This window comes from Dromiciops gliroides, chromosome 1 (assembly GCF_019393635.1).
Source record: "Dromiciops gliroides isolate mDroGli1 chromosome 1, mDroGli1.pri, whole genome shotgun sequence".
Taxonomy (NCBI): domain Eukaryota; kingdom Metazoa; phylum Chordata; class Mammalia; order Microbiotheria; family Microbiotheriidae; genus Dromiciops; species Dromiciops gliroides.
The window spans coordinates 710,658,637-710,676,588 of NC_057861.1; the positions used below are offsets into that span (position 1 = coordinate 710,658,637).

Genomic DNA, 17,952 nt, shown 5'->3' on the forward strand with positions numbered 1-17,952 from the left:
GTACCTTCCAGCTCTGTCCTTCTAAGATTCTAAGAAGCCCATTTCAGACAGCCTTATTTTCCCAATAATCCCAAGGACCAGGCCGACCCACCCCTGCGAAGCTGGGCCTGGAAGGAAGGACTCAGTTCGGTCTGGGGCTCAAGAGGGCATCCCAGGTTTGCTGAGGGGCAGAGCCCAGCCGAGGGGCGGAGGCAAGATCCAGTGAGAAGACTGCCTGTGATGGCGGGGGGCGGGGGGAACCTTTTCAGGCTTCTGGGACCACAGTGGCCTTGGCCGAACCCTTCCCCGCTACTCTGGGAATGGAGAAAGCGAGGGTACTTGGGAGGGTGTGGAGAGGTCGGGGGTCTGCGAAGCTGTCTCGTTCCTGCGGGCAGCCCAGGCCCCTTTCTTCCCATCCCCTTTCCCCCAGGCGCCACTAGAGCCAGGAGGGCCAGAGGTAGGAGCTTACCCAGCAGAGCCAAGGCCGCACCCCCTAGTCTAGCCCTCCCTACTCGCCTCTGCCCCACCTGCACCGGGCAGGAGCGCGCCTCCGTCAGGGGCGCGCCTGGGGAGGGGGGTGGCGACGGGGACGCGCTTCGGCGCGGGAGCGCGCCCCCGGGGGAGAACCGGAGCAAAGATGGAGGCCGGGCCGAAGCTGCCGCCAACGCTGAAGCTGCAGCCGATGCCGCCGCCGTCGGGGCCCCGGAGCCGAGGTGCTTAGGGTCCTCCAGTCCCTGGGCCTGGGTCCGGAGCACGCGGTCCCCCACCCCAGGCCAGCCCCCCTCCGGAGCTCCAGCCGCCGCCTGGAGACTCGGACAGGTTCGTCTCCCGGCCCGGCCCTGGCCCCGGCCCCGGCCCCGGCCCCGGCCCGGGGCCCCGCAGTCTCCTCCGCCCGGCCCGCCTCCTCGGGGCTCGTGGCTTGCTGCTGCGCTGCTCCCCTCCGGGCCTGGTCCCCCGGAGCCCCCGCTGTTGGGCCGTGCGGCCCCTCGCTCGGCTCGGCTCAGCTCGGCCCAGTGCCTGTCCGGCTCTCCACGCCTCCAGTCCCCTCGCTCTGGCCTCCCCCCAGCCCCCAGCTTCTCCCCATCCTTTTCCATTCCCCCCAGCTCCCTGCCCCCAGCATTTTCTCCCCCGGGAAGGCTTTGGGCCTGGGCCCTGGGGGCCCCTCCTCTCCTAGCCCCAGCTCATCTAGTCTTAGGGCCCCTGCCCCGCCTCCCCTGCCCTTCCGCCCCCCACTCCCATCCCTCAGCCCTGGGGTTCCAGGCTCTCAGGCCTTCGTTTCCTTAGCTCCCTCCCCCTCTCCCCGCCCCACCCCCTCTCTCAGTTCCCAGGTTCCTAACCACCAGGTTCCTGGCTCCTGGTCCCACAGCCCAGTGCATCCCCGCTCTCCCCCACTATCCCAACCCCAAACCCTGCCACCATGCTGCCATCCCAGGAGGCCTCGAAGCTGTACCATGAGCATTATATGCGGAACTCACGGGCCATTGGGGTGCTGTGGGCTATCTTCACCATCTGCTTCGCCATCATCAACGTGGTGGTCTTCATCCAGCCCTACTGGGTGGGCGACAGCGTGAGCACCCCTAAACCCGGCTACTTCGGCCTCTTCCACTACTGCGTGGGGAGCGGGCTGGCCGGCCGGGAGCTCACCTGCCGGGGCTCTTTCACCGACTTCAGCACCATCCCGTCTGGGGCCTTCAAGGCGGCTGCCTTCTTCGTGCTGCTGTCCATGGTGCTGATCCTGGGCTGCATCACCTGTTTCGCCCTCTTCTTCTTCTGCAACACAGCCACAGTCTACAAGATCTGTGCCTGGATGCAACTGCTTGCAGGTAGGAGGGTGGAGGTGGCCATGGGAAGAAACCTGGGGGACCCCAGGGCTCATGCACAGTGGACTTGAGGGTTTCTGCCTCCCAGATTCCTTCCAAGTCTGTTTGTGTTGGCCTTGGGGGTAAGTAGAGGTCTCTGGCTCTACCAGGGAAGAGACAAGGACTTATGACTATACATTATCCAGGCTGTCAGTATCACTTCTTAAAGTCCCCTTACCTCCTCTACCTCATCCTCACTGGTCATTCAGGATCTGAGAGTGGGGTGCAGAGAATACTTTTTAGGAAGTTCTGTTCTTTGGGCTCAGTCTTTGAAGTTGTATTAGAATTAGAGTATAATGGGTGAACATTATTTTATATAGCAATAGACTGTATTTATGAGTTCAAGTTATGTTAGGAGATGGCAAGGGGAGAATAAGTGTAGTGTGTATTTGTGTGTAGAGTATGTGCTGAGAATTAATTTCAGTGTGTAACTGTGGAGGCTGTTTGTGAGAGAAGGATGTATTTGAAAGATGTGGATGTGGAGGGTTATGTGGTTAGGGAGATCTCTTAAGCATCCAACACATACTTGGGACATCCAAGTTAGGGCACATCACTCATCAAAGTAGTTCTCTGGGTCTTATCTTCTTCCAGGAGGGTTCTGTTAGCTCACAGGACCCTCTGAAATATGTTGCCAAAGCATTATCCTTAGCCAGAGAAGAGGCTGTTGGGAAAGAGGACTGAGTGCTGTGAACATCTTCCAGAATCCATTAGATTTACCCTTTTAGACTGGAGGCAGAATCTGAAGACTCAGCTCCTCCCTGCATTTGTCTGAGTGCATGCATGGATGGAAGTGGGGGTGGAGTAGGATGGTGGGATTGGGAGGTGGGGGTGGAGGCATAGGAACAGATGGAAATGCTTGGGGGAACCCCATCATACTGGGGTAGATAGGATGAAATGGTATGACTATAAGTGATGGGTAGTATTATTTAATAAACAGAACAGAACTTCTCTAGCCAAATGAGGGCTCTCCCATTCAAAGCAATCACTTAGGAAGGCACACACATGAGTCTGCCACAGCTCAACACATTGTGAGAAATTCCTTTTTGGACACTGCCTTCTGAGCCTATGACACATTTTAACAACATCTCAATGATGATAAATCTTGGTCCTTTGAGGGTGGATTTTACTTTTGGAGTGGATGAAGTTATTTTAAGTCAAAACTTGTAGATAATATTGTTGAATAAGTTGGAGCATGTTGGTGTATGTGTTCTTGTGTATATTGTGTATGTGTGTATATTTGTATTAATGGTAGTATTGATGATAAAAATGAGAAAGGACTATAACATGAAGTTGATTTTCTTGTGTAATCTGACTTTAAAGAGGATTCCTAAAGAAGGTTTACAACAAAGTTATAAGGAGCAGCAGTCTTGTTCATTTAAGTACAAAGCTCTCCCTCAACTCTGCCAGTGACTACTGTGGTGTAGATAACACTTAATAAATCCTAATTTGTTAAAAAGAGAAGTAATCACTCCATAGTTATCTCTCATATTACTTTATAGACACTCTTGTAGCTACAATTAGGCTAGTGTCGGGATAGGCAGTGTCTCTATGTTTTGTTGTCTAAGTGGGAATCTTTGTGGTACACAGAATGAGGATTCTGGCTTCATCATCCTTTTTAGGTTTGCATTTCATCCTCCCCCCACCCCCAAACCCCTGCCAACCCCTCAGTGGCAATCTGGAAAATAGCTATAGATGTTCTTCTGGGTCTACTATTAAAGTCCTGAGCCATTCTTTGGGAAGTTTTCAATGCTTTAAAGATTTACTGCTGATTTCCTAGTCCTCAAATCTCCCATAATCCATGTAAATTTAATCTTGAGGATTTGACATTTTTTCTGGTTTGGTTGCTGTTGTCTAGGATCTCTGAGCAATCACAAATTTACAAAATGGTCGGGCTAGAGGAGACCTTAGGGATCATGTGGTCCAACTCCCTAATCTGACAGATGAGAAAACTGAGGCCCTTAGAGGGGAAATAACTTGCCCAAGGTCACACAGATGATTCCTGGCAGAGCTGCAACTAAAACTCACATCTCTTGAGTTCCAACCTTCATGCTCTTTGTATTGTGAGAGTTACGGAAGGGAAGGGAAGAGCTTAGGAGTTTGATCCATTTGCTTGAAGGTATCTGAGCTCTCAGAGGCTGAGATTCTGTTTAATTGATAAATATCATCTCTTAGGACAACCATTTCATCCTGAAATTTAACAAGTCTCCTAAGAAGAAAAGGATCCAGTCATTCTTTCAGAAACCATAGCCAAAGATACAATGCTCATACATGCGTTGGTATCATATCCATTTTCTTATTCTCTCCTCTCCATAGCCCTTCAAAGCATACAGGCACATTATTATTGGCTCCATTTAATAGATAAGGAAATAGAGACCCAGAGAACTTAAATGCTTTGTCCAAGGTCACACAGAAAAGTAGTGGCAGAACCAGCACTAGAACCTCGATCTCTTGATTGGAAGGACTGGGCATTCATTTATTTAATACATATTTATTGAATAAATATTTACATGTGTATAAAGGCTCATCATTTGGTGGGCTGCAGGGTGGTGGATTTTTTGGCCATGGCAATTCATAAAGTCTATTTACTAAGAAGGGCTGTAATCTGCATCAGTGGAGGGCTTTTACATTGGTGAAATCATAGGCCCCTAAAATATTGAAGTATGGAAGCTGTTTCTTAAAGTTTTCATTACTTCTCATAGCTAGGTGCTATGGAAAATAGTCATTAAGACGTGGCATTTATACTGCACCACACAGGTTTTAAAGTACTTTACATGCATTGTCTCATTTGATCCTCATTATAATCCCGCAAGGTTGTTAGGATGACCATTAGCATTCCCATTTTACAGATGATAAAACTGAGGATCAGAGAGGTTAAGTGATTTCTCCAAGGTGTTAAAATGGTAGAACCAGCACTAGAATGTAGGTTTCTTTAATCCAAGTTCAGTGATTTTCATACTATTTTCCATTATATGAAGAAGTCTTAAGATGACTCTTGCCCTCACAGCTTAGTTGAGATTCATTATGAGTGTGGATGTGCATGATATTTGTGTGTATGTGTGTGTATGTATGTATACTGTCCTGCAAGTCCAGAGACCCAGGTTCATGCACATATACATACACATGTATACATACATATATTGCATGTATATGTGTATAGATGTATAAGTTTGTATTTGTTCTATATTGGTGATTTCATCAATGTTGGAAGCTTCCAGTGAAGAAAGTTTCTCAAATAGTATAGATTAACACTTCCTCTGCAACTTAGAATCTTAGTTTCCTGGGACACTGAGAATTTAAATTCAATTAGCTGAACATATATTAAAATACCTACTATGTGCCAGGCACTAAGCTAAGTGCTGGTGGTACAAAAGAGGCAAATGACAGTCCCTGTTCTCAAGAAGCTTACAATCCAATGGGGGAGACAACATACAAACTCATTTATACAAAGCAATCTATATGTAGAATAAAAAGAAAATAATTAACAGAGAGAAGATACAGGAATTAAGGGGTTGGGGGAGGCTTCCTGTACATGGTAGGATTTTAGTTGGTATTTAAAGGAAATCAAGGAGGTCAGTAAGAGTAAAGCAGGGAGAGCATTCTAGGCATGGGGGACAGTAGAGGGAATACCTAGAGCCTGAGATGGGAGTTTCTAGTTAACGTAACAGCCAGTAGGCAGGTATCACTGAATTGAAGAGTATGTGTTGGGGAGTAAGGAGTAAGGAAGACTGGAAAGGGTAGGAGGGGATGAAGTTATGAAGGGTTTTGAATGCCAAACAAAGCACCTAGAGGCATTAGAGAGCCATTGCAGTTTATTGAGTAGGGGAGTGATGTGATCATACTTGTGTTTTAGGAAAATCACTTTAGTGGCTGAATGGAGGATGGATCAGAGTGGGGAGAGACTTGGGGTAGGCAGACACAGCAGCAGCTATTGCAGTCATCAAGGGTAAGGTAATGTGACTTGCTCAGTGCCACATAGCTATTATGTGTACAGGTAGGAGCTAAAGCCAGATCTTTCTGAATTGATCCACTGTGCCATGCTGTATTAGACAAAATAAACTAAGCAGTTAACCATATGTCATGTTAATGATGTAGTGAAGTACTACCATAGAAGGCCAGAGGAAGGAGAGAACATTTTGGGCAGATTGGGTGGTTGGGGGAGGCATGGGTGGAAAGAGGGGACAATGGGGAGCTTCATAGGGTCTAGTCAGACTAAAGGGAAGAAGTATCTGAACTAAGTCTTGAGGGATGGGTCAAGTTTTTATAGGGGGAGACACAGGATGGGAGAATTTCAGAGAAAGAAAATGGTTCAGGCAAAGGCCCAGAAGTCAAGCCTGAGGGACAGTGAGTGAATCACTTTTTTTTTGGTTTTGGTTTTGGTTTTTTGCAGGGCAGTTGGGGTTAAGTGACTTGCCCAGGGTTACAGAGCTAGTAAGTGTTAAATGTCTGAGGCTGGATTTGAACTCAGGTCCTCCTGAATCCAGGGCCAGTGCTCTATCCACTATGCCATCTAGTTGCCCGAAGTGAATCACTTTGAACTGGAGCAGGGTTCATGGAAGAGGAAGGAGGGAAAGAGAAGTCTGGAAAGGTAGGTTGGAGGAAGGTTGTGGAGGGCTTTGGAAGCTAGGATGAGAACTTTGGGTTTTTTCCTATAGTGTGTGTGTGTGTGTGTGGTGGGGGGGCGGGCAGATAGAGGGACATTCAAGGCTCTCAAACATGGGAGTGATATGGTGAAATTAGCATTCAACAATTAATTCCGTTACAAAATATATTAGAGGGGTTATCGAAGTTGAGCTGCTTGTCCTAGAAAGGAGCACAGTGAGAAACAGGAAGACCTCATAAGGTTTCTCAGCAACTGTGGACAGTGTCTTGTGGACTTTGAAAGAACTCTGAATGCTCTTGAAAACCAGTCTCCTGCGCCATTTTCTTCCCTGCATTGGGCCTCAAAATAGGTAGGGTGGACAGATATATAGGCAAGAGAGCCGTGGGTTTCGATGAAGGACTGGCAGGGAAGGGTGACTTAGCACCCAAACCTGTCCATTATTTGAATCTGTGTGTAAGGACCTGAGGGAAACACCTGGGAAATGAGAACAAGGTAAATGTTAGACAGAAGATAGTCAAAGGCATCAGGGTCAATTACTTGGACTCTTCTGCCATTTCAACTTTTGGAACAATTTACATGATCATAGATTATGCTTGTGTGTGGGAAAGAAGGGGTGAGAGTTGCCCATAATGTCTGAGCAAAGCCCTGGGTCCCATTTTGGGGGGATAGGCCTAGTCCTCCTGTGTGGATCATCATGGGAAAGATAGTAACAACAACAACAACAACAAGAAAAATAGCCAGCATTTATAAAGTGCCTACTATATGCCAGACACTGTGCTAAGTACTTTACAAATATTAGTGTCATCTGATTCTCATAACAACCTTGTGAAATAGGTGCTATTATTATCCCCATTTTGCAATCAAGGAAACTGAGGCAAATAGAGGTGAAATAATTTAATAAACCCTTTTAGGGTTGTAAAGCGTAGTTTGGTAAAGCGCTCAATTGCTCCTCACAACAACTCTGTGAGATATGTGCTGCAAATGTAGTTATCCCCATTTTACAGATAAGGAAACTGAGGCACAGAGAGGTTAAGTGTACCAGGATTGCATATAACCAGTAAGTACCAGAGGGTGGATTCAAGCCCAGGTCTCTCCTGATTTCAAGTCCAGCTCTCTTTCCACTATGCCACATCAAGCTCATGAACAATGACTGAGGGAGGGATAGAATCAGGGATCGGAGAAATAAGAGGCTTAGGCAGCTATCCTAAGAAAGACATGAGATCAATCACTGTGTATCTAGGGATTTGCTTTTTTTATCTCTTGCTCTGAAGTATATATTGCCTATTTAAATAAAATAAATAGAAATTTAATGTAAATACCACAAATATAATAATGCATAATTAACTAACATTAGCTAATTTATGCTTTGCTATTTTAATAAAGAATTACATTTTGTTTTTTTAAAAAAAGGAAAAAGAACTAAGGTTCATTTAGTCCATACATCTTCTCCTTTATCCCTAAAAGACTGGACCTTGTTCTCCAGTAACACTATCTGCTCCCCTTCTTGAATACCTTTCAGGTGGTCTGTTGCCTTTTTGTCATAAGGCTGCCCTTGATGTTAATTTTTAATCAGATCTCATCTGGATAAGCACACTGAGGGGTAACTGTGTGATTTGTCCTATTCCTTGATCCCCCTGTTACCTGTCTGAGAAATTGGGGGAAGGAAAGGGGAGGGGAAAAGAGGGGATGAGGGAAGGGAAGAAAAGAAGGGAGGGAAGAGAAGGAGTTGAGAATTATATAGACTGAACCAGAATTAGGAAAAAGGGCAAGGGAAAGAATAAAATTGGGAGGTCAAGCCATCAGGCTACTAGGCAGGTGCCTGCTGCTCCTAACTTCTGGAAATTCTAAAATTTTGTGAGACTAAATTCTAGAACTCTAGGATTCCAATAAAAAATAAATAAAATATTTGATTTAGCCTCCTCCTAGTCCCTTGGGCAAATGCCTCAGCCTGATTAACGACATCATCACAGGCAGGTCAAAACCTCTCTGGGCCTCAGTTCCCTCATCTGTCAAATGAGGTAGTTAGATATTAGGGGTAGGTAAACGATGGCCAAATTCCCGTTCCCAACCCCCACTGCTGCTGCAGCTGTCTATTTTTTGTATAGCCCCCAGCAAGGTAAGAATGGTTTTTACATTTTAAAATACAATAAATCTTTATTTAAAAAATGTAAAAACCATTGTCAGCTCCTGGAGCCCAATGAAAACAGGCCAGGCAACATGAACTCTAAGGTTCTTTTTTATTTTAGAGACTCTATATAATTCTGTGATTCTAATGGATTGAGCTAGGATTAAGCTAAGGCTACAATCTCAGAGCATCTCAGCTGGACCAGTGCTGGGGGCCAAGGGAAGTCTCTGTAATTAGAATGATGGGATGTGATGGGATAGGGGAAGGAGGCGAAAGCATTATTATGCACTACCGGGCACTGTCCTAGCTAAGCACAACCCCACGAGGTAGGTACTATTATTATCATGTCCATTTTACAGTTGGAGAAACTGATGAAGAGAAATTAAGTGACTTGCCCACAGTTAAACAGCTAGTAAGTATCTGAGGCCAAATTTGGGCTCAGGTCCATCCTCACTCTGGATCCAGTGCACTGCCCATTGTACCACCTAGATGACTAGGATTGTATGTATATAGGTATGGAAGCAGACACACTGTGTTCTTCAAATTCTCTGCTAACCTTATCTGAGTGACCAAGGCCCAGAAGGACAACTTGGAAGAGTGAGGACTGGAGTCATATTGAAAGGAGAAGGGATATTTCCATTTTGTTTTCATGATGTATAGGAGGGGAGAGGAGAGAAGGGAGACAGAAAAATATTGATATATTACATGTATATGAACATCAGGTCTTCTAACTATCATGTTTACTTATTTATCTATTTATGGCACCAGTGAACAGATCTTCCTCTCTGACTTTCTCTGAGTTGATGAAAGATCCTAGAAATCTAGTTATCTGGCATTTACAATTTTCTGTTCCTTAGGAATGGCTTTGCCCTGGGCCCTTCAGGAGATCTTGCTTTGAGTCCCAGATCTGACACTTATTACTTGTGCTACCATGGACACAACACTTTCCCTTTCTGAGTTTTTTCATTTGTCAAGTGGGAAAATAATACTTGTCTTACCCACCACATGGGATTGTTGTGGGGAAAGTACTGATCTACTGCTTCTTATCTTCATGATTTTGGGCAAGTTATGTAATCTTTTTTGTTTGTTGTTTGGTTTTTCTTTGGGGGGCAGGGCAATGAGGGTTAAGTGACTTGCTCAGGGTCACACAGCTAGTAAGTGTCAAGTGTCTGAGGCTGGATTTGAACTCAGGTCCTCCTGAATCCAGGGCCGGTGCTTTACCCACTGCACCACCTAGCTGCCCCTAGTTATGTAATCTTTTCAGATCTTAATTTCTTCATCTGCAAAATGAGGTGGTTGGATTCAATACCCTTAAAAACCCAGTCTAGCTCTAAATTGGTTTCTTCAGGTACTAAAATGTGGTGGTGGTAGTGGTAGTGGTGGTAGTGGTAGAAGTATGATAGGGTCCTGGGTCCTCTTCTAGCTATATTTCCATTTGGTGACCTCATCAACTTCCATGAGTTTAATGATCTTCTCTATGTAAATGATTCCTAGATCTATACACACAGTCCTTGTCTTTCTCTTGAGCTCTAATCCCACAACATCAATTGCCTATTTAATAATAATGCCTACTGGACATTTCAAGCTGGATGTCTTATTGACATCTCAAATTTAGTATGTTCAAAACTGAACTCATAATCTTTTCTCCCAAACCCACTCCTTTTCTAAACTTCCCTAGCTCTGTTAGTCTTTGCACAGGCCATCCACCATGTGAAGAATGTACTCCCTGCTCACCTCCACCATGTGGTATCTCTAGCTTCCTTCAAAGCTCAGCTGAAAAGCCACTTTTCATTTGATACTCTCCCTTCAATGGCTAGTGCCCTGCTGCCTAAATGACCTTGTATTTATATTTATTCTATGTATACTTATATGTTTTCATCACCTCTCCTGATGAAATATTAATTCCTCAAGAGTAGGGGCTATTTGGGGCAGCTAGGTGATGCAGTGGATAGAGCACCGGCCCTGGATTCAGGAGGACCGGAGTTCAAATCCGGCCTCAGACTCTTAACACTTACTAGCTGTGTGACCCTGGGGAAGTCACTTAACCCCAATTGCCTCACCAAAAAAAAGAGTAAGGGGCTATTTAATTTTGTCTTTGTATCCTCCTGCTGCCTAACACAACAACCGACACATAGTAGGTGCTTCACAGATGCTTGTTGATTGGTTAATTTATCAAGGCTGTAGGTCTCAGGTGGGCCATAAGCTGTGGGCAGTAGTAGACATTTACTTGTTTCACCTATCCTGATAGCAAGTCCCCATTTTCACTTGGAGTTGCTCCATGACATGTGAGTGACCCATGACTTCTTCCCTCAGCCTGGAGTGGAGACCAGTAATCATGCACCAGAAAGAGATTATGAGAGGTGAACAGTCCAAAGAAGCTGGGAAACTCAAGTTTGTAGATTGCACAGACTTTGTGGACATAGCTTTTGGAAGTCAGTTTTGTTAAGGCTTCAAAGAAATCCTGAGCTTAAACAGTCCCTCAGGAGGTCATAATATATCCTTTCTAGAAGAGTCTCTGCTCTCTGCCATAAACAAAGAACCCTCCCATCTGTCAAGCTCAACCATCCTCATAGTTTTGAATAGTTGTTCTTCCTTAATTATGAAATGAGATGCACAGAGGGGATTAGCAGGTGAAGCACCATAGTATAATAATAATCCTTTATGTGTGTCTAGTGTTGTAGACATTGCCAGGGCACCATCCTACCCATCATGAATACCATTTGATTCACACCGTGGTCCTATGGGAATGGCCTGGGACTTAGTTTCTTCCTCCCTTAAAATGGAGGTGGATCAGGCTAGATAATATCTAAGATCTCCTCTAACTCTAACTTGAATGATCCTAGAAAGATTTGTGTGTGTGTATGTGTATGTGTGTGTGTGTGGGGGGCAATGAGGGTTAAGTGACTTGCCCAGAGTCACAAAGCTAGTAAGTGTCAAGTGTCTGAGGCTGGATTTGAACTCAGGTCTTCCTGAATCCAGGGCGGGTGCTTTATCCACTGCACCACCTAGCTGCCCCAAGAAAGATTCTTTAAGCAGATTCTTTTCATTTGACAGATGAGGAAATAAAGGTCCAGTGACTAACCCAAGTAGATCCAGGTGCTGTGACTTGCCTAAGGTCACAAAATAGTAGTTGGTGCAAGATTAGAACCTAGGTCTCCAGGTTTATAATTCAATGTTCTTTTTGGGACTAGACTCTAAAAACAACAAAATCCAAAGGAAGAATTCAAGCATCTTTGCATAGCCACCAGCTGGGGCAAACCAGGACTGACCAGGGCAAGGAGTCTAGTTAAGCAGGAAGAATCTGCCAGGTTCTGCAAGTAAGTATGAGGGCAAGACATTAGGCAATATAGAAAAGAAAAAGTGGTTCCTATGAATTCTAGGTGGGGAAACAGAGCCCAATATCTGGGAATCCTTCAGATGGATGAAGGAGCAGACTGGTACATGGGTCTAGGGAGGTGACGAGTCAAAGGTCTAGCAAGGGAGACAGAGGAGTTCACAAGAACTGAACTATGGAACAGGTTTTTAACTCTTGTTCTAGGAATCAGGCAGTTTTCTCTGTGTCCTGGTTTCGTGCTCCCTGATATGTGGGGGCAGGCAAAGGCTTATAAATGTTCTTATAGTCAGATTCAATTACACTAGAGGCAGAGGAGGAATGGAGAGGGCATTGGGAAGGAGCGTGACTCGGTGGGAAAGACACATCTAGATGGGCGAAGAGATGACCAGGCTTCTTTGGGGGTTGGGGAGCAGGTGGGCTTGACAGGAGCAGAGACTGGAACTGGAATTTGGTTCAGTGATGAGTGCTCTTGGGTAGTGAGTGTGAGGGGAAGTTGGTGCAGGATCCTTGAAGCCTAGACTAAGGAATTTAGTTCTGACAGAAGAGGTAGCTGAGGACTGCACAATTTCCAGAGGAATTGCATAAGTAAAAGGGCATTTAAAGAATATTGACTCAGGCTACAGTGAATGGGATGAACTGGAGTTGGTGGAAACCAGAGGCAGGGAGGTCAGCTCAGAGGTTGATGAAGTAACGCAGTCGTGAGCTTCTTTGGGCTTTGGTCAGGGTGTATACAGCTGGTCAGATATTTGGACTATGGCCACTTTAGATTTCTAAAGCAACATTTCCCATAATCCCTACGTCTCAGTAATTCTGTATGCAGCTATACTGTTGTCATTTTATTTTGTTTGGGTTTGATTTCAGATTTGTTTTGGGATTTCATTCATTCAATGAATATTATTGAGCACCACACGTGCCTGTGCCTCGCACTGTGGTAAGTGCTATTGGGTGTGGAGTTCATTTTTTTCCCACAGAATCTTAAGAGTTGGAAAGAACTTCAGACATTATCCAGTCCAACTAGTATCTGGCCAAGACTCCCCTCTACAACATTCCCAACAAGTGACCATCCAACCTTTTCTCAAAGACCTCTGGGGATGAAAAGAGCCTGTTCGACATTTGGGCAGCTGTCCTTACTGGGATGTTTTTGGTTTTTTCTGGCATCAAGCCTAAATCTGGCTTTTTGTCATTTACAACCAGTGTTCCTCATTCCTCCCTTTGGGGTTAAATTATACAATTCCAATCTCTGTTCCACATGACAGCTCTTCGAATATAGCCATCTCCCCCATTCTCAAGCAAGTCTTTTCCTCTCTAGGCTAAACTTTAACTGCTCTTCAGATGACATGATCAGTAGGTCACCTTCCTAGGTCATCCTCCCTCCTCTGAACACTTTCCAGCTTACACAATGTCAGTTCTAAAATGTAATGCTCAGAACTCAACACAATAAACCATATGTGGTACGGCCTTCTGGTACAGTGAGTCCATCACATCCCTAGTCTTGGATGTAATGTAGGTTAAGATTGCTTTTTTGAGGGGTGGGGCTGGGCCTGTTATATCACACTGTTGATTCCTAATGGTCTTACTGTCTTCCAAAACCTCTAGATTTTTTTTTTCAGATGAAGTGCTACCTAGCTATGCTTGTTCTTTGTTGACTGGTTTTTTTTTAAGCTCGCTTTTAAGACTTTACAAGAATCCTCATTAAGTCTTATTAGATTTGGCCCAACATGCTAGCCTGTCAATATTTTTTTCAGATCCTGATTATCATACAGCCTGTTACCTATCTTTCTTAGCTTTATGTCATATTAAAATTTCATAGGCAGGCCACCTATTCCTTTATCAAAGTCATTTGTAACATGGTTAAGTACAGATTCTGGGGCATTCAACAAGATTACTCTTTAGGTCTGATCATTCAACCAGTTAGAAATACACCTATTTGTACTTTTGTCCAGCTCATATCCTGTTTACAAGAATAATAAGAGATTTTTCCTAATGTTCCACTAAAATCTAGCTTAATTATATTTACAGAACTCCTCGAATCTATCAAGTTATAGTAATTCTTTCCAAAAAGGAAATGAAGGTAATGTGACCTATTCTTGATGAACTCATGCTTGTTCTTTGTGATTGCTGTTTCCTTTTCTAGATGTTTACCAACCATCTCTTTAGTAATGCATACTAGAATCTTGAAATGAATAGCAGTCAAATTCACAGTTCTATAATTTATGGATCTCTCTCTCTCTCTCTCTGTTCCTCTCCTCTTTCTGTCTCTTTATCTCTATGTCTGTCTCACTGTCTCCCTCTGTCTCTCTCTGTGTTTCTCTCCTCTCCTCTTCTTTGCTCTCCTCTCCTTTTCCCTCCCCCTCTCTCTTTCTTTCTGTTCCCCTCCTCTCCTCTTTCTACCTCTCTCTCTATCTCACTGTCTCTGTCTGTCTCTGTCTCACTGGCTCTTTCTAAATTGCGAATTTGAACTTTTCCAGTATTCCACCTAGAGTTCCTTTCTCATTCTCTGTGATTCACTGGCAGTGGTTCGGCAATCATGAATTTCAGTGATTGTGCCAGTTCTTTCTATAGTTCATCTGGTCTTGGGGACTTAAAATCATAAGGGTCAGTGAAGTGTTCTGTGAGATTTAAAATTGGATACAAGAGCATTAAACTCCTCTTTAACCTTTCCCTTATTTATCTCCCAGACCAGTAAGTGAAAGAAGCCTCTGATCTTTAGTTAGAGCTTTTATTGTTTGGGAATTACAAGGTGATGTTGATTAGAGAGATAGGAAAGTAGAAATACAAACAGTCTTAGATCTAAGCTTAGTCTAGAACTCACCAAAAACCCAAGGCCACCTCTGAGCTTGAGAACCACGTCAAGCATGTGTTGTTACGGAGAACTGGGTCAATCACCAAGGACCACACTAACGAACTTGAGTCAGTGTATGTGTGTGTACCAAGGGAGAGCAAGAGCGAAAAACCGAAAGCGCCAAAAAAGACCTCATTTCCGTTCTCTCCTTGCCTTTTAAGCTAGCACCCCAGAAGTGGAGTGCTTAGCAAAGGCAGGGCAGCTCGTCATGGTCTCCTCCCCAAAAGGGTGGTCCTTCAAAAACTGGTGTCCTAACCAACTGTTAAAAGCTTTCACTTTTTACCACAGTTCTTTTAAGATCTTCCTGGGTACAGCTAGGTGGTACAGCGGATAAAGCACCATCTCTGGATTCAGGAGGACCTGAGTTCAAATCTGACCTCAGACACTTGACATTTACTAGCTGTGCGACCCTGGGCAAGTCACTTAACCCTCATTGCCTCCCCCCTCCCCCCCTCAAAGATCTTCTTACTTATCTTGATTTTCATTGCCCTGTTAGGCATTTTATTGGATCCTTTTGAAGTATAAGAGTGAGAGAGGGTAAACCTAGATAATTATCTTATCCCACTTAAAGTAACTGACAAAATGCTATGCTCTGATTCCTTAACCAGGTGAAAATCAATCAGAGGTGAGAACACATGTGAATAAGGCCTGGCTATCTCCTTAGCTGTGACTGAAAGTAGGTTTGAATTGGTTATGGAAACTTGTTCCTGCTCTCTGGGTCATCTAGAAAGTAGTGAGCTGGTTTGGAATCAAGAGATTTAAGTGTTTGAACTTTGAGGGGTGAAAAAGTGGTCCCTGAGAAGTACTCACTTGAGTGGTGGGGGAAGAGAGCCCCTTGGCCTTGGCCTCAGCCTTCACCCCCTGTTCCCACTGTACTCCTTTCTAAAAGCTAATTAAGTCTGATGACAAATGGCTATAAACTGATAACTACAGAGAGGGGGAGACATACAGGGGAGGACCTGTGAACCCTAGCATCAGAAAACCATCCTTTAGAACTAAATCAAATTTATAAGAACCCAAGTCATTCCCCAATTGAGAAATGGTCAAAGGATATGAACAGGCAGTTTTCTGATGAAGAAACCAAAGCTATTTATTCCCATATGAAAAAATGCTCTAAATCTCTAATGATTAGAGAGATGCAAATAAAAACAATTCTGAGGTACCACCTGACACCTATCAGATTGGCTAAAATGACAAAAAAGGAAAATAATAAATGTTGGAGAAGCTGTGGGAAAATTGGAACACTAATCCATTGTTGGTGGAGCTGTGAACTGATCCAGCCATTCTGGAGAGCAATTTGGAATTATGCCCAAAGGGTGATAAAGCTGTGCATACCCTTTGACCCAGCAATACCACTTTTGGGTCTTTTTCCCAAAGAGATCATGGAAGGGGGAAAGGGACCCACATGTACAAAAATATTTATAGCTGCTCTTTACGTGGTGGCAAAGAATTGGAAGTTGAGGGGGTGCCCATCAATTGGGGAATGGCTGGACAAGTTGTGGTATATGAATACAATGGAATACTATTGTGCTATAAGAAACGATGAGCAGGAGGAGTTCAGAGAAACCTGGAGGGTCTTGCGTGGGCTGATGATGAGTGAGATGAGCAGAACTAGAAGAACATTGTACACAGTAACATCAACATTGAGTGTTGATCTACTGTGATGGACTATATTCTTCTCACCAATGCAATGGCACAGAAGAGTTCCAGGGAACTCGTGATGGAAGAGGATCTCCAAATCCAGGGGAAAAAAAAAAAAGAACTGCGGAGTATAGATGCTAAATGAACCATACTATTTCTTTTGTTTTTGATGCTGTTGTTTTTTTTCTATTTTGAGGTTTTCCATCATTGCTCTGATTTTTTTCTCTTATAACATGACTAATGCAGAAATAGGATTAATGTTATTATGTGTATGTGTGTGTATATATATATATATATATATATATATATATATATATATAACCTATATCAGATTACCTGCTGTCTAGGGGAGGGGGGAGGGAGGGGAGGGAGGGAGAAAAATCTGAAATTTTAAAGCTTGTATAAACAAAGGTTGAGAACTATCTTTACATGTAACGGAAAAAAATACTTTATTAATTTAAATAAATAAATTAAAAAAAAAAAGATGTAGCCATCCTTTAGCTTAGGTCTGCTTCTAGGACCGTCACGGTCCTAGACATAGTAGCTGCCTTATCAGACACCCACCTGTCAGTGTGGGGCCCATGCTGTGGGCTAGGAGAGTGCCTTTAGATCCCATGCCCCACTGGCAAAGTTCATTCTCCTTGGCAGAGAAAACAGAAGTAAAATGAGAAATAAATAATTCCTCCATTGGCCATTATCATTGTTGAATCCTCCCTGAAGAGTGGTGCTATCTCTTCTGTGATCCTCCTCTTTCCCTCCTTCATGTCGTCCTTAACTTTTCTGACTAGTTTCAGCTTAGTCTGAGCTTTGAGACTCCTGCTGGTCTTCCAAAACCATCTTTCATGATTCCATCCATCCTTTGTCCTTGCTTCCATCTTCTGTATATGCCTTTTTAAAAAAAATGTGTATATAGATTTGGTTTTTTGTTTTTTTTTTTTTGCTGGGCAATGAGGGTTAAGTGACTTGCCCAGGGTTATACAGCTAGTAAGTGTCAAATGTCTGAGGCTGGATTTGAACTCAGGCCTTCCTGAATCCAGGGCTGGTGCTTTATCCACTGCACCACCTAGCTGCCCCTGTATATACCTTTAAAAAATTAAGTTGAGTGACATGTTTTCTATGCACTTACATTTGTCTTTTTAGACAATTGTCCTCTTTCCTTATTGGAGTTCTTTCTCTCTGTAGCTTCAGAATTTCATCACTGATGGCTTCCCAACCCTTCCTGGATAACTTCCTTTGTAGAGTTTTATTCCAGGGGACCCTACTTGTACTATCTTTGAATTCCTTGATATCTATTCTCCTTAAATCTAGGGTGCATGTCAGACCATATACCTGGCTTTCTCCTCATCCATCACAAACTTTAGGGAGAGGGGGTAACTTTCCCTATCCCCAGCCAAGTTGCCATTATTTCAATTTTTGCCAGTTCCTCATAATTGGTGAGAATCAGAGTCCAGAATTGCAGCCCTTCCCCCATGTTTCCTTCATCTTTTGAAGGATAAAATTATCATTAAAGCAAGTCAAGAAATGATTAGCTCCTCTGCTTTCGGCAAAGTGAGAGTTCCAGCAGATGTATGG

General features: G+C 44.0%; 1 protein-coding gene across 1 annotated transcript in view; it reads left to right on the top strand.

Annotated features, from left to right (window-relative positions):
• The first annotated feature begins 944 nt into the window (after positions 1-944).
• The window catches only part of LHFPL4 (LHFPL tetraspan subfamily member 4), a 36,442-nt gene continuing 19,434 nt past the window's right edge, over positions 945-17,952 (top strand). The window contains exon 1 of the mRNA XM_043978355.1: positions 945-1,802. Coding sequence (XP_043834290.1) covers positions 1,397-1,802 — 406 coding nt within the window. The 5' untranslated portion in view covers positions 945-1,396. The remainder of the gene's footprint in view (positions 1,803-17,952) is intronic.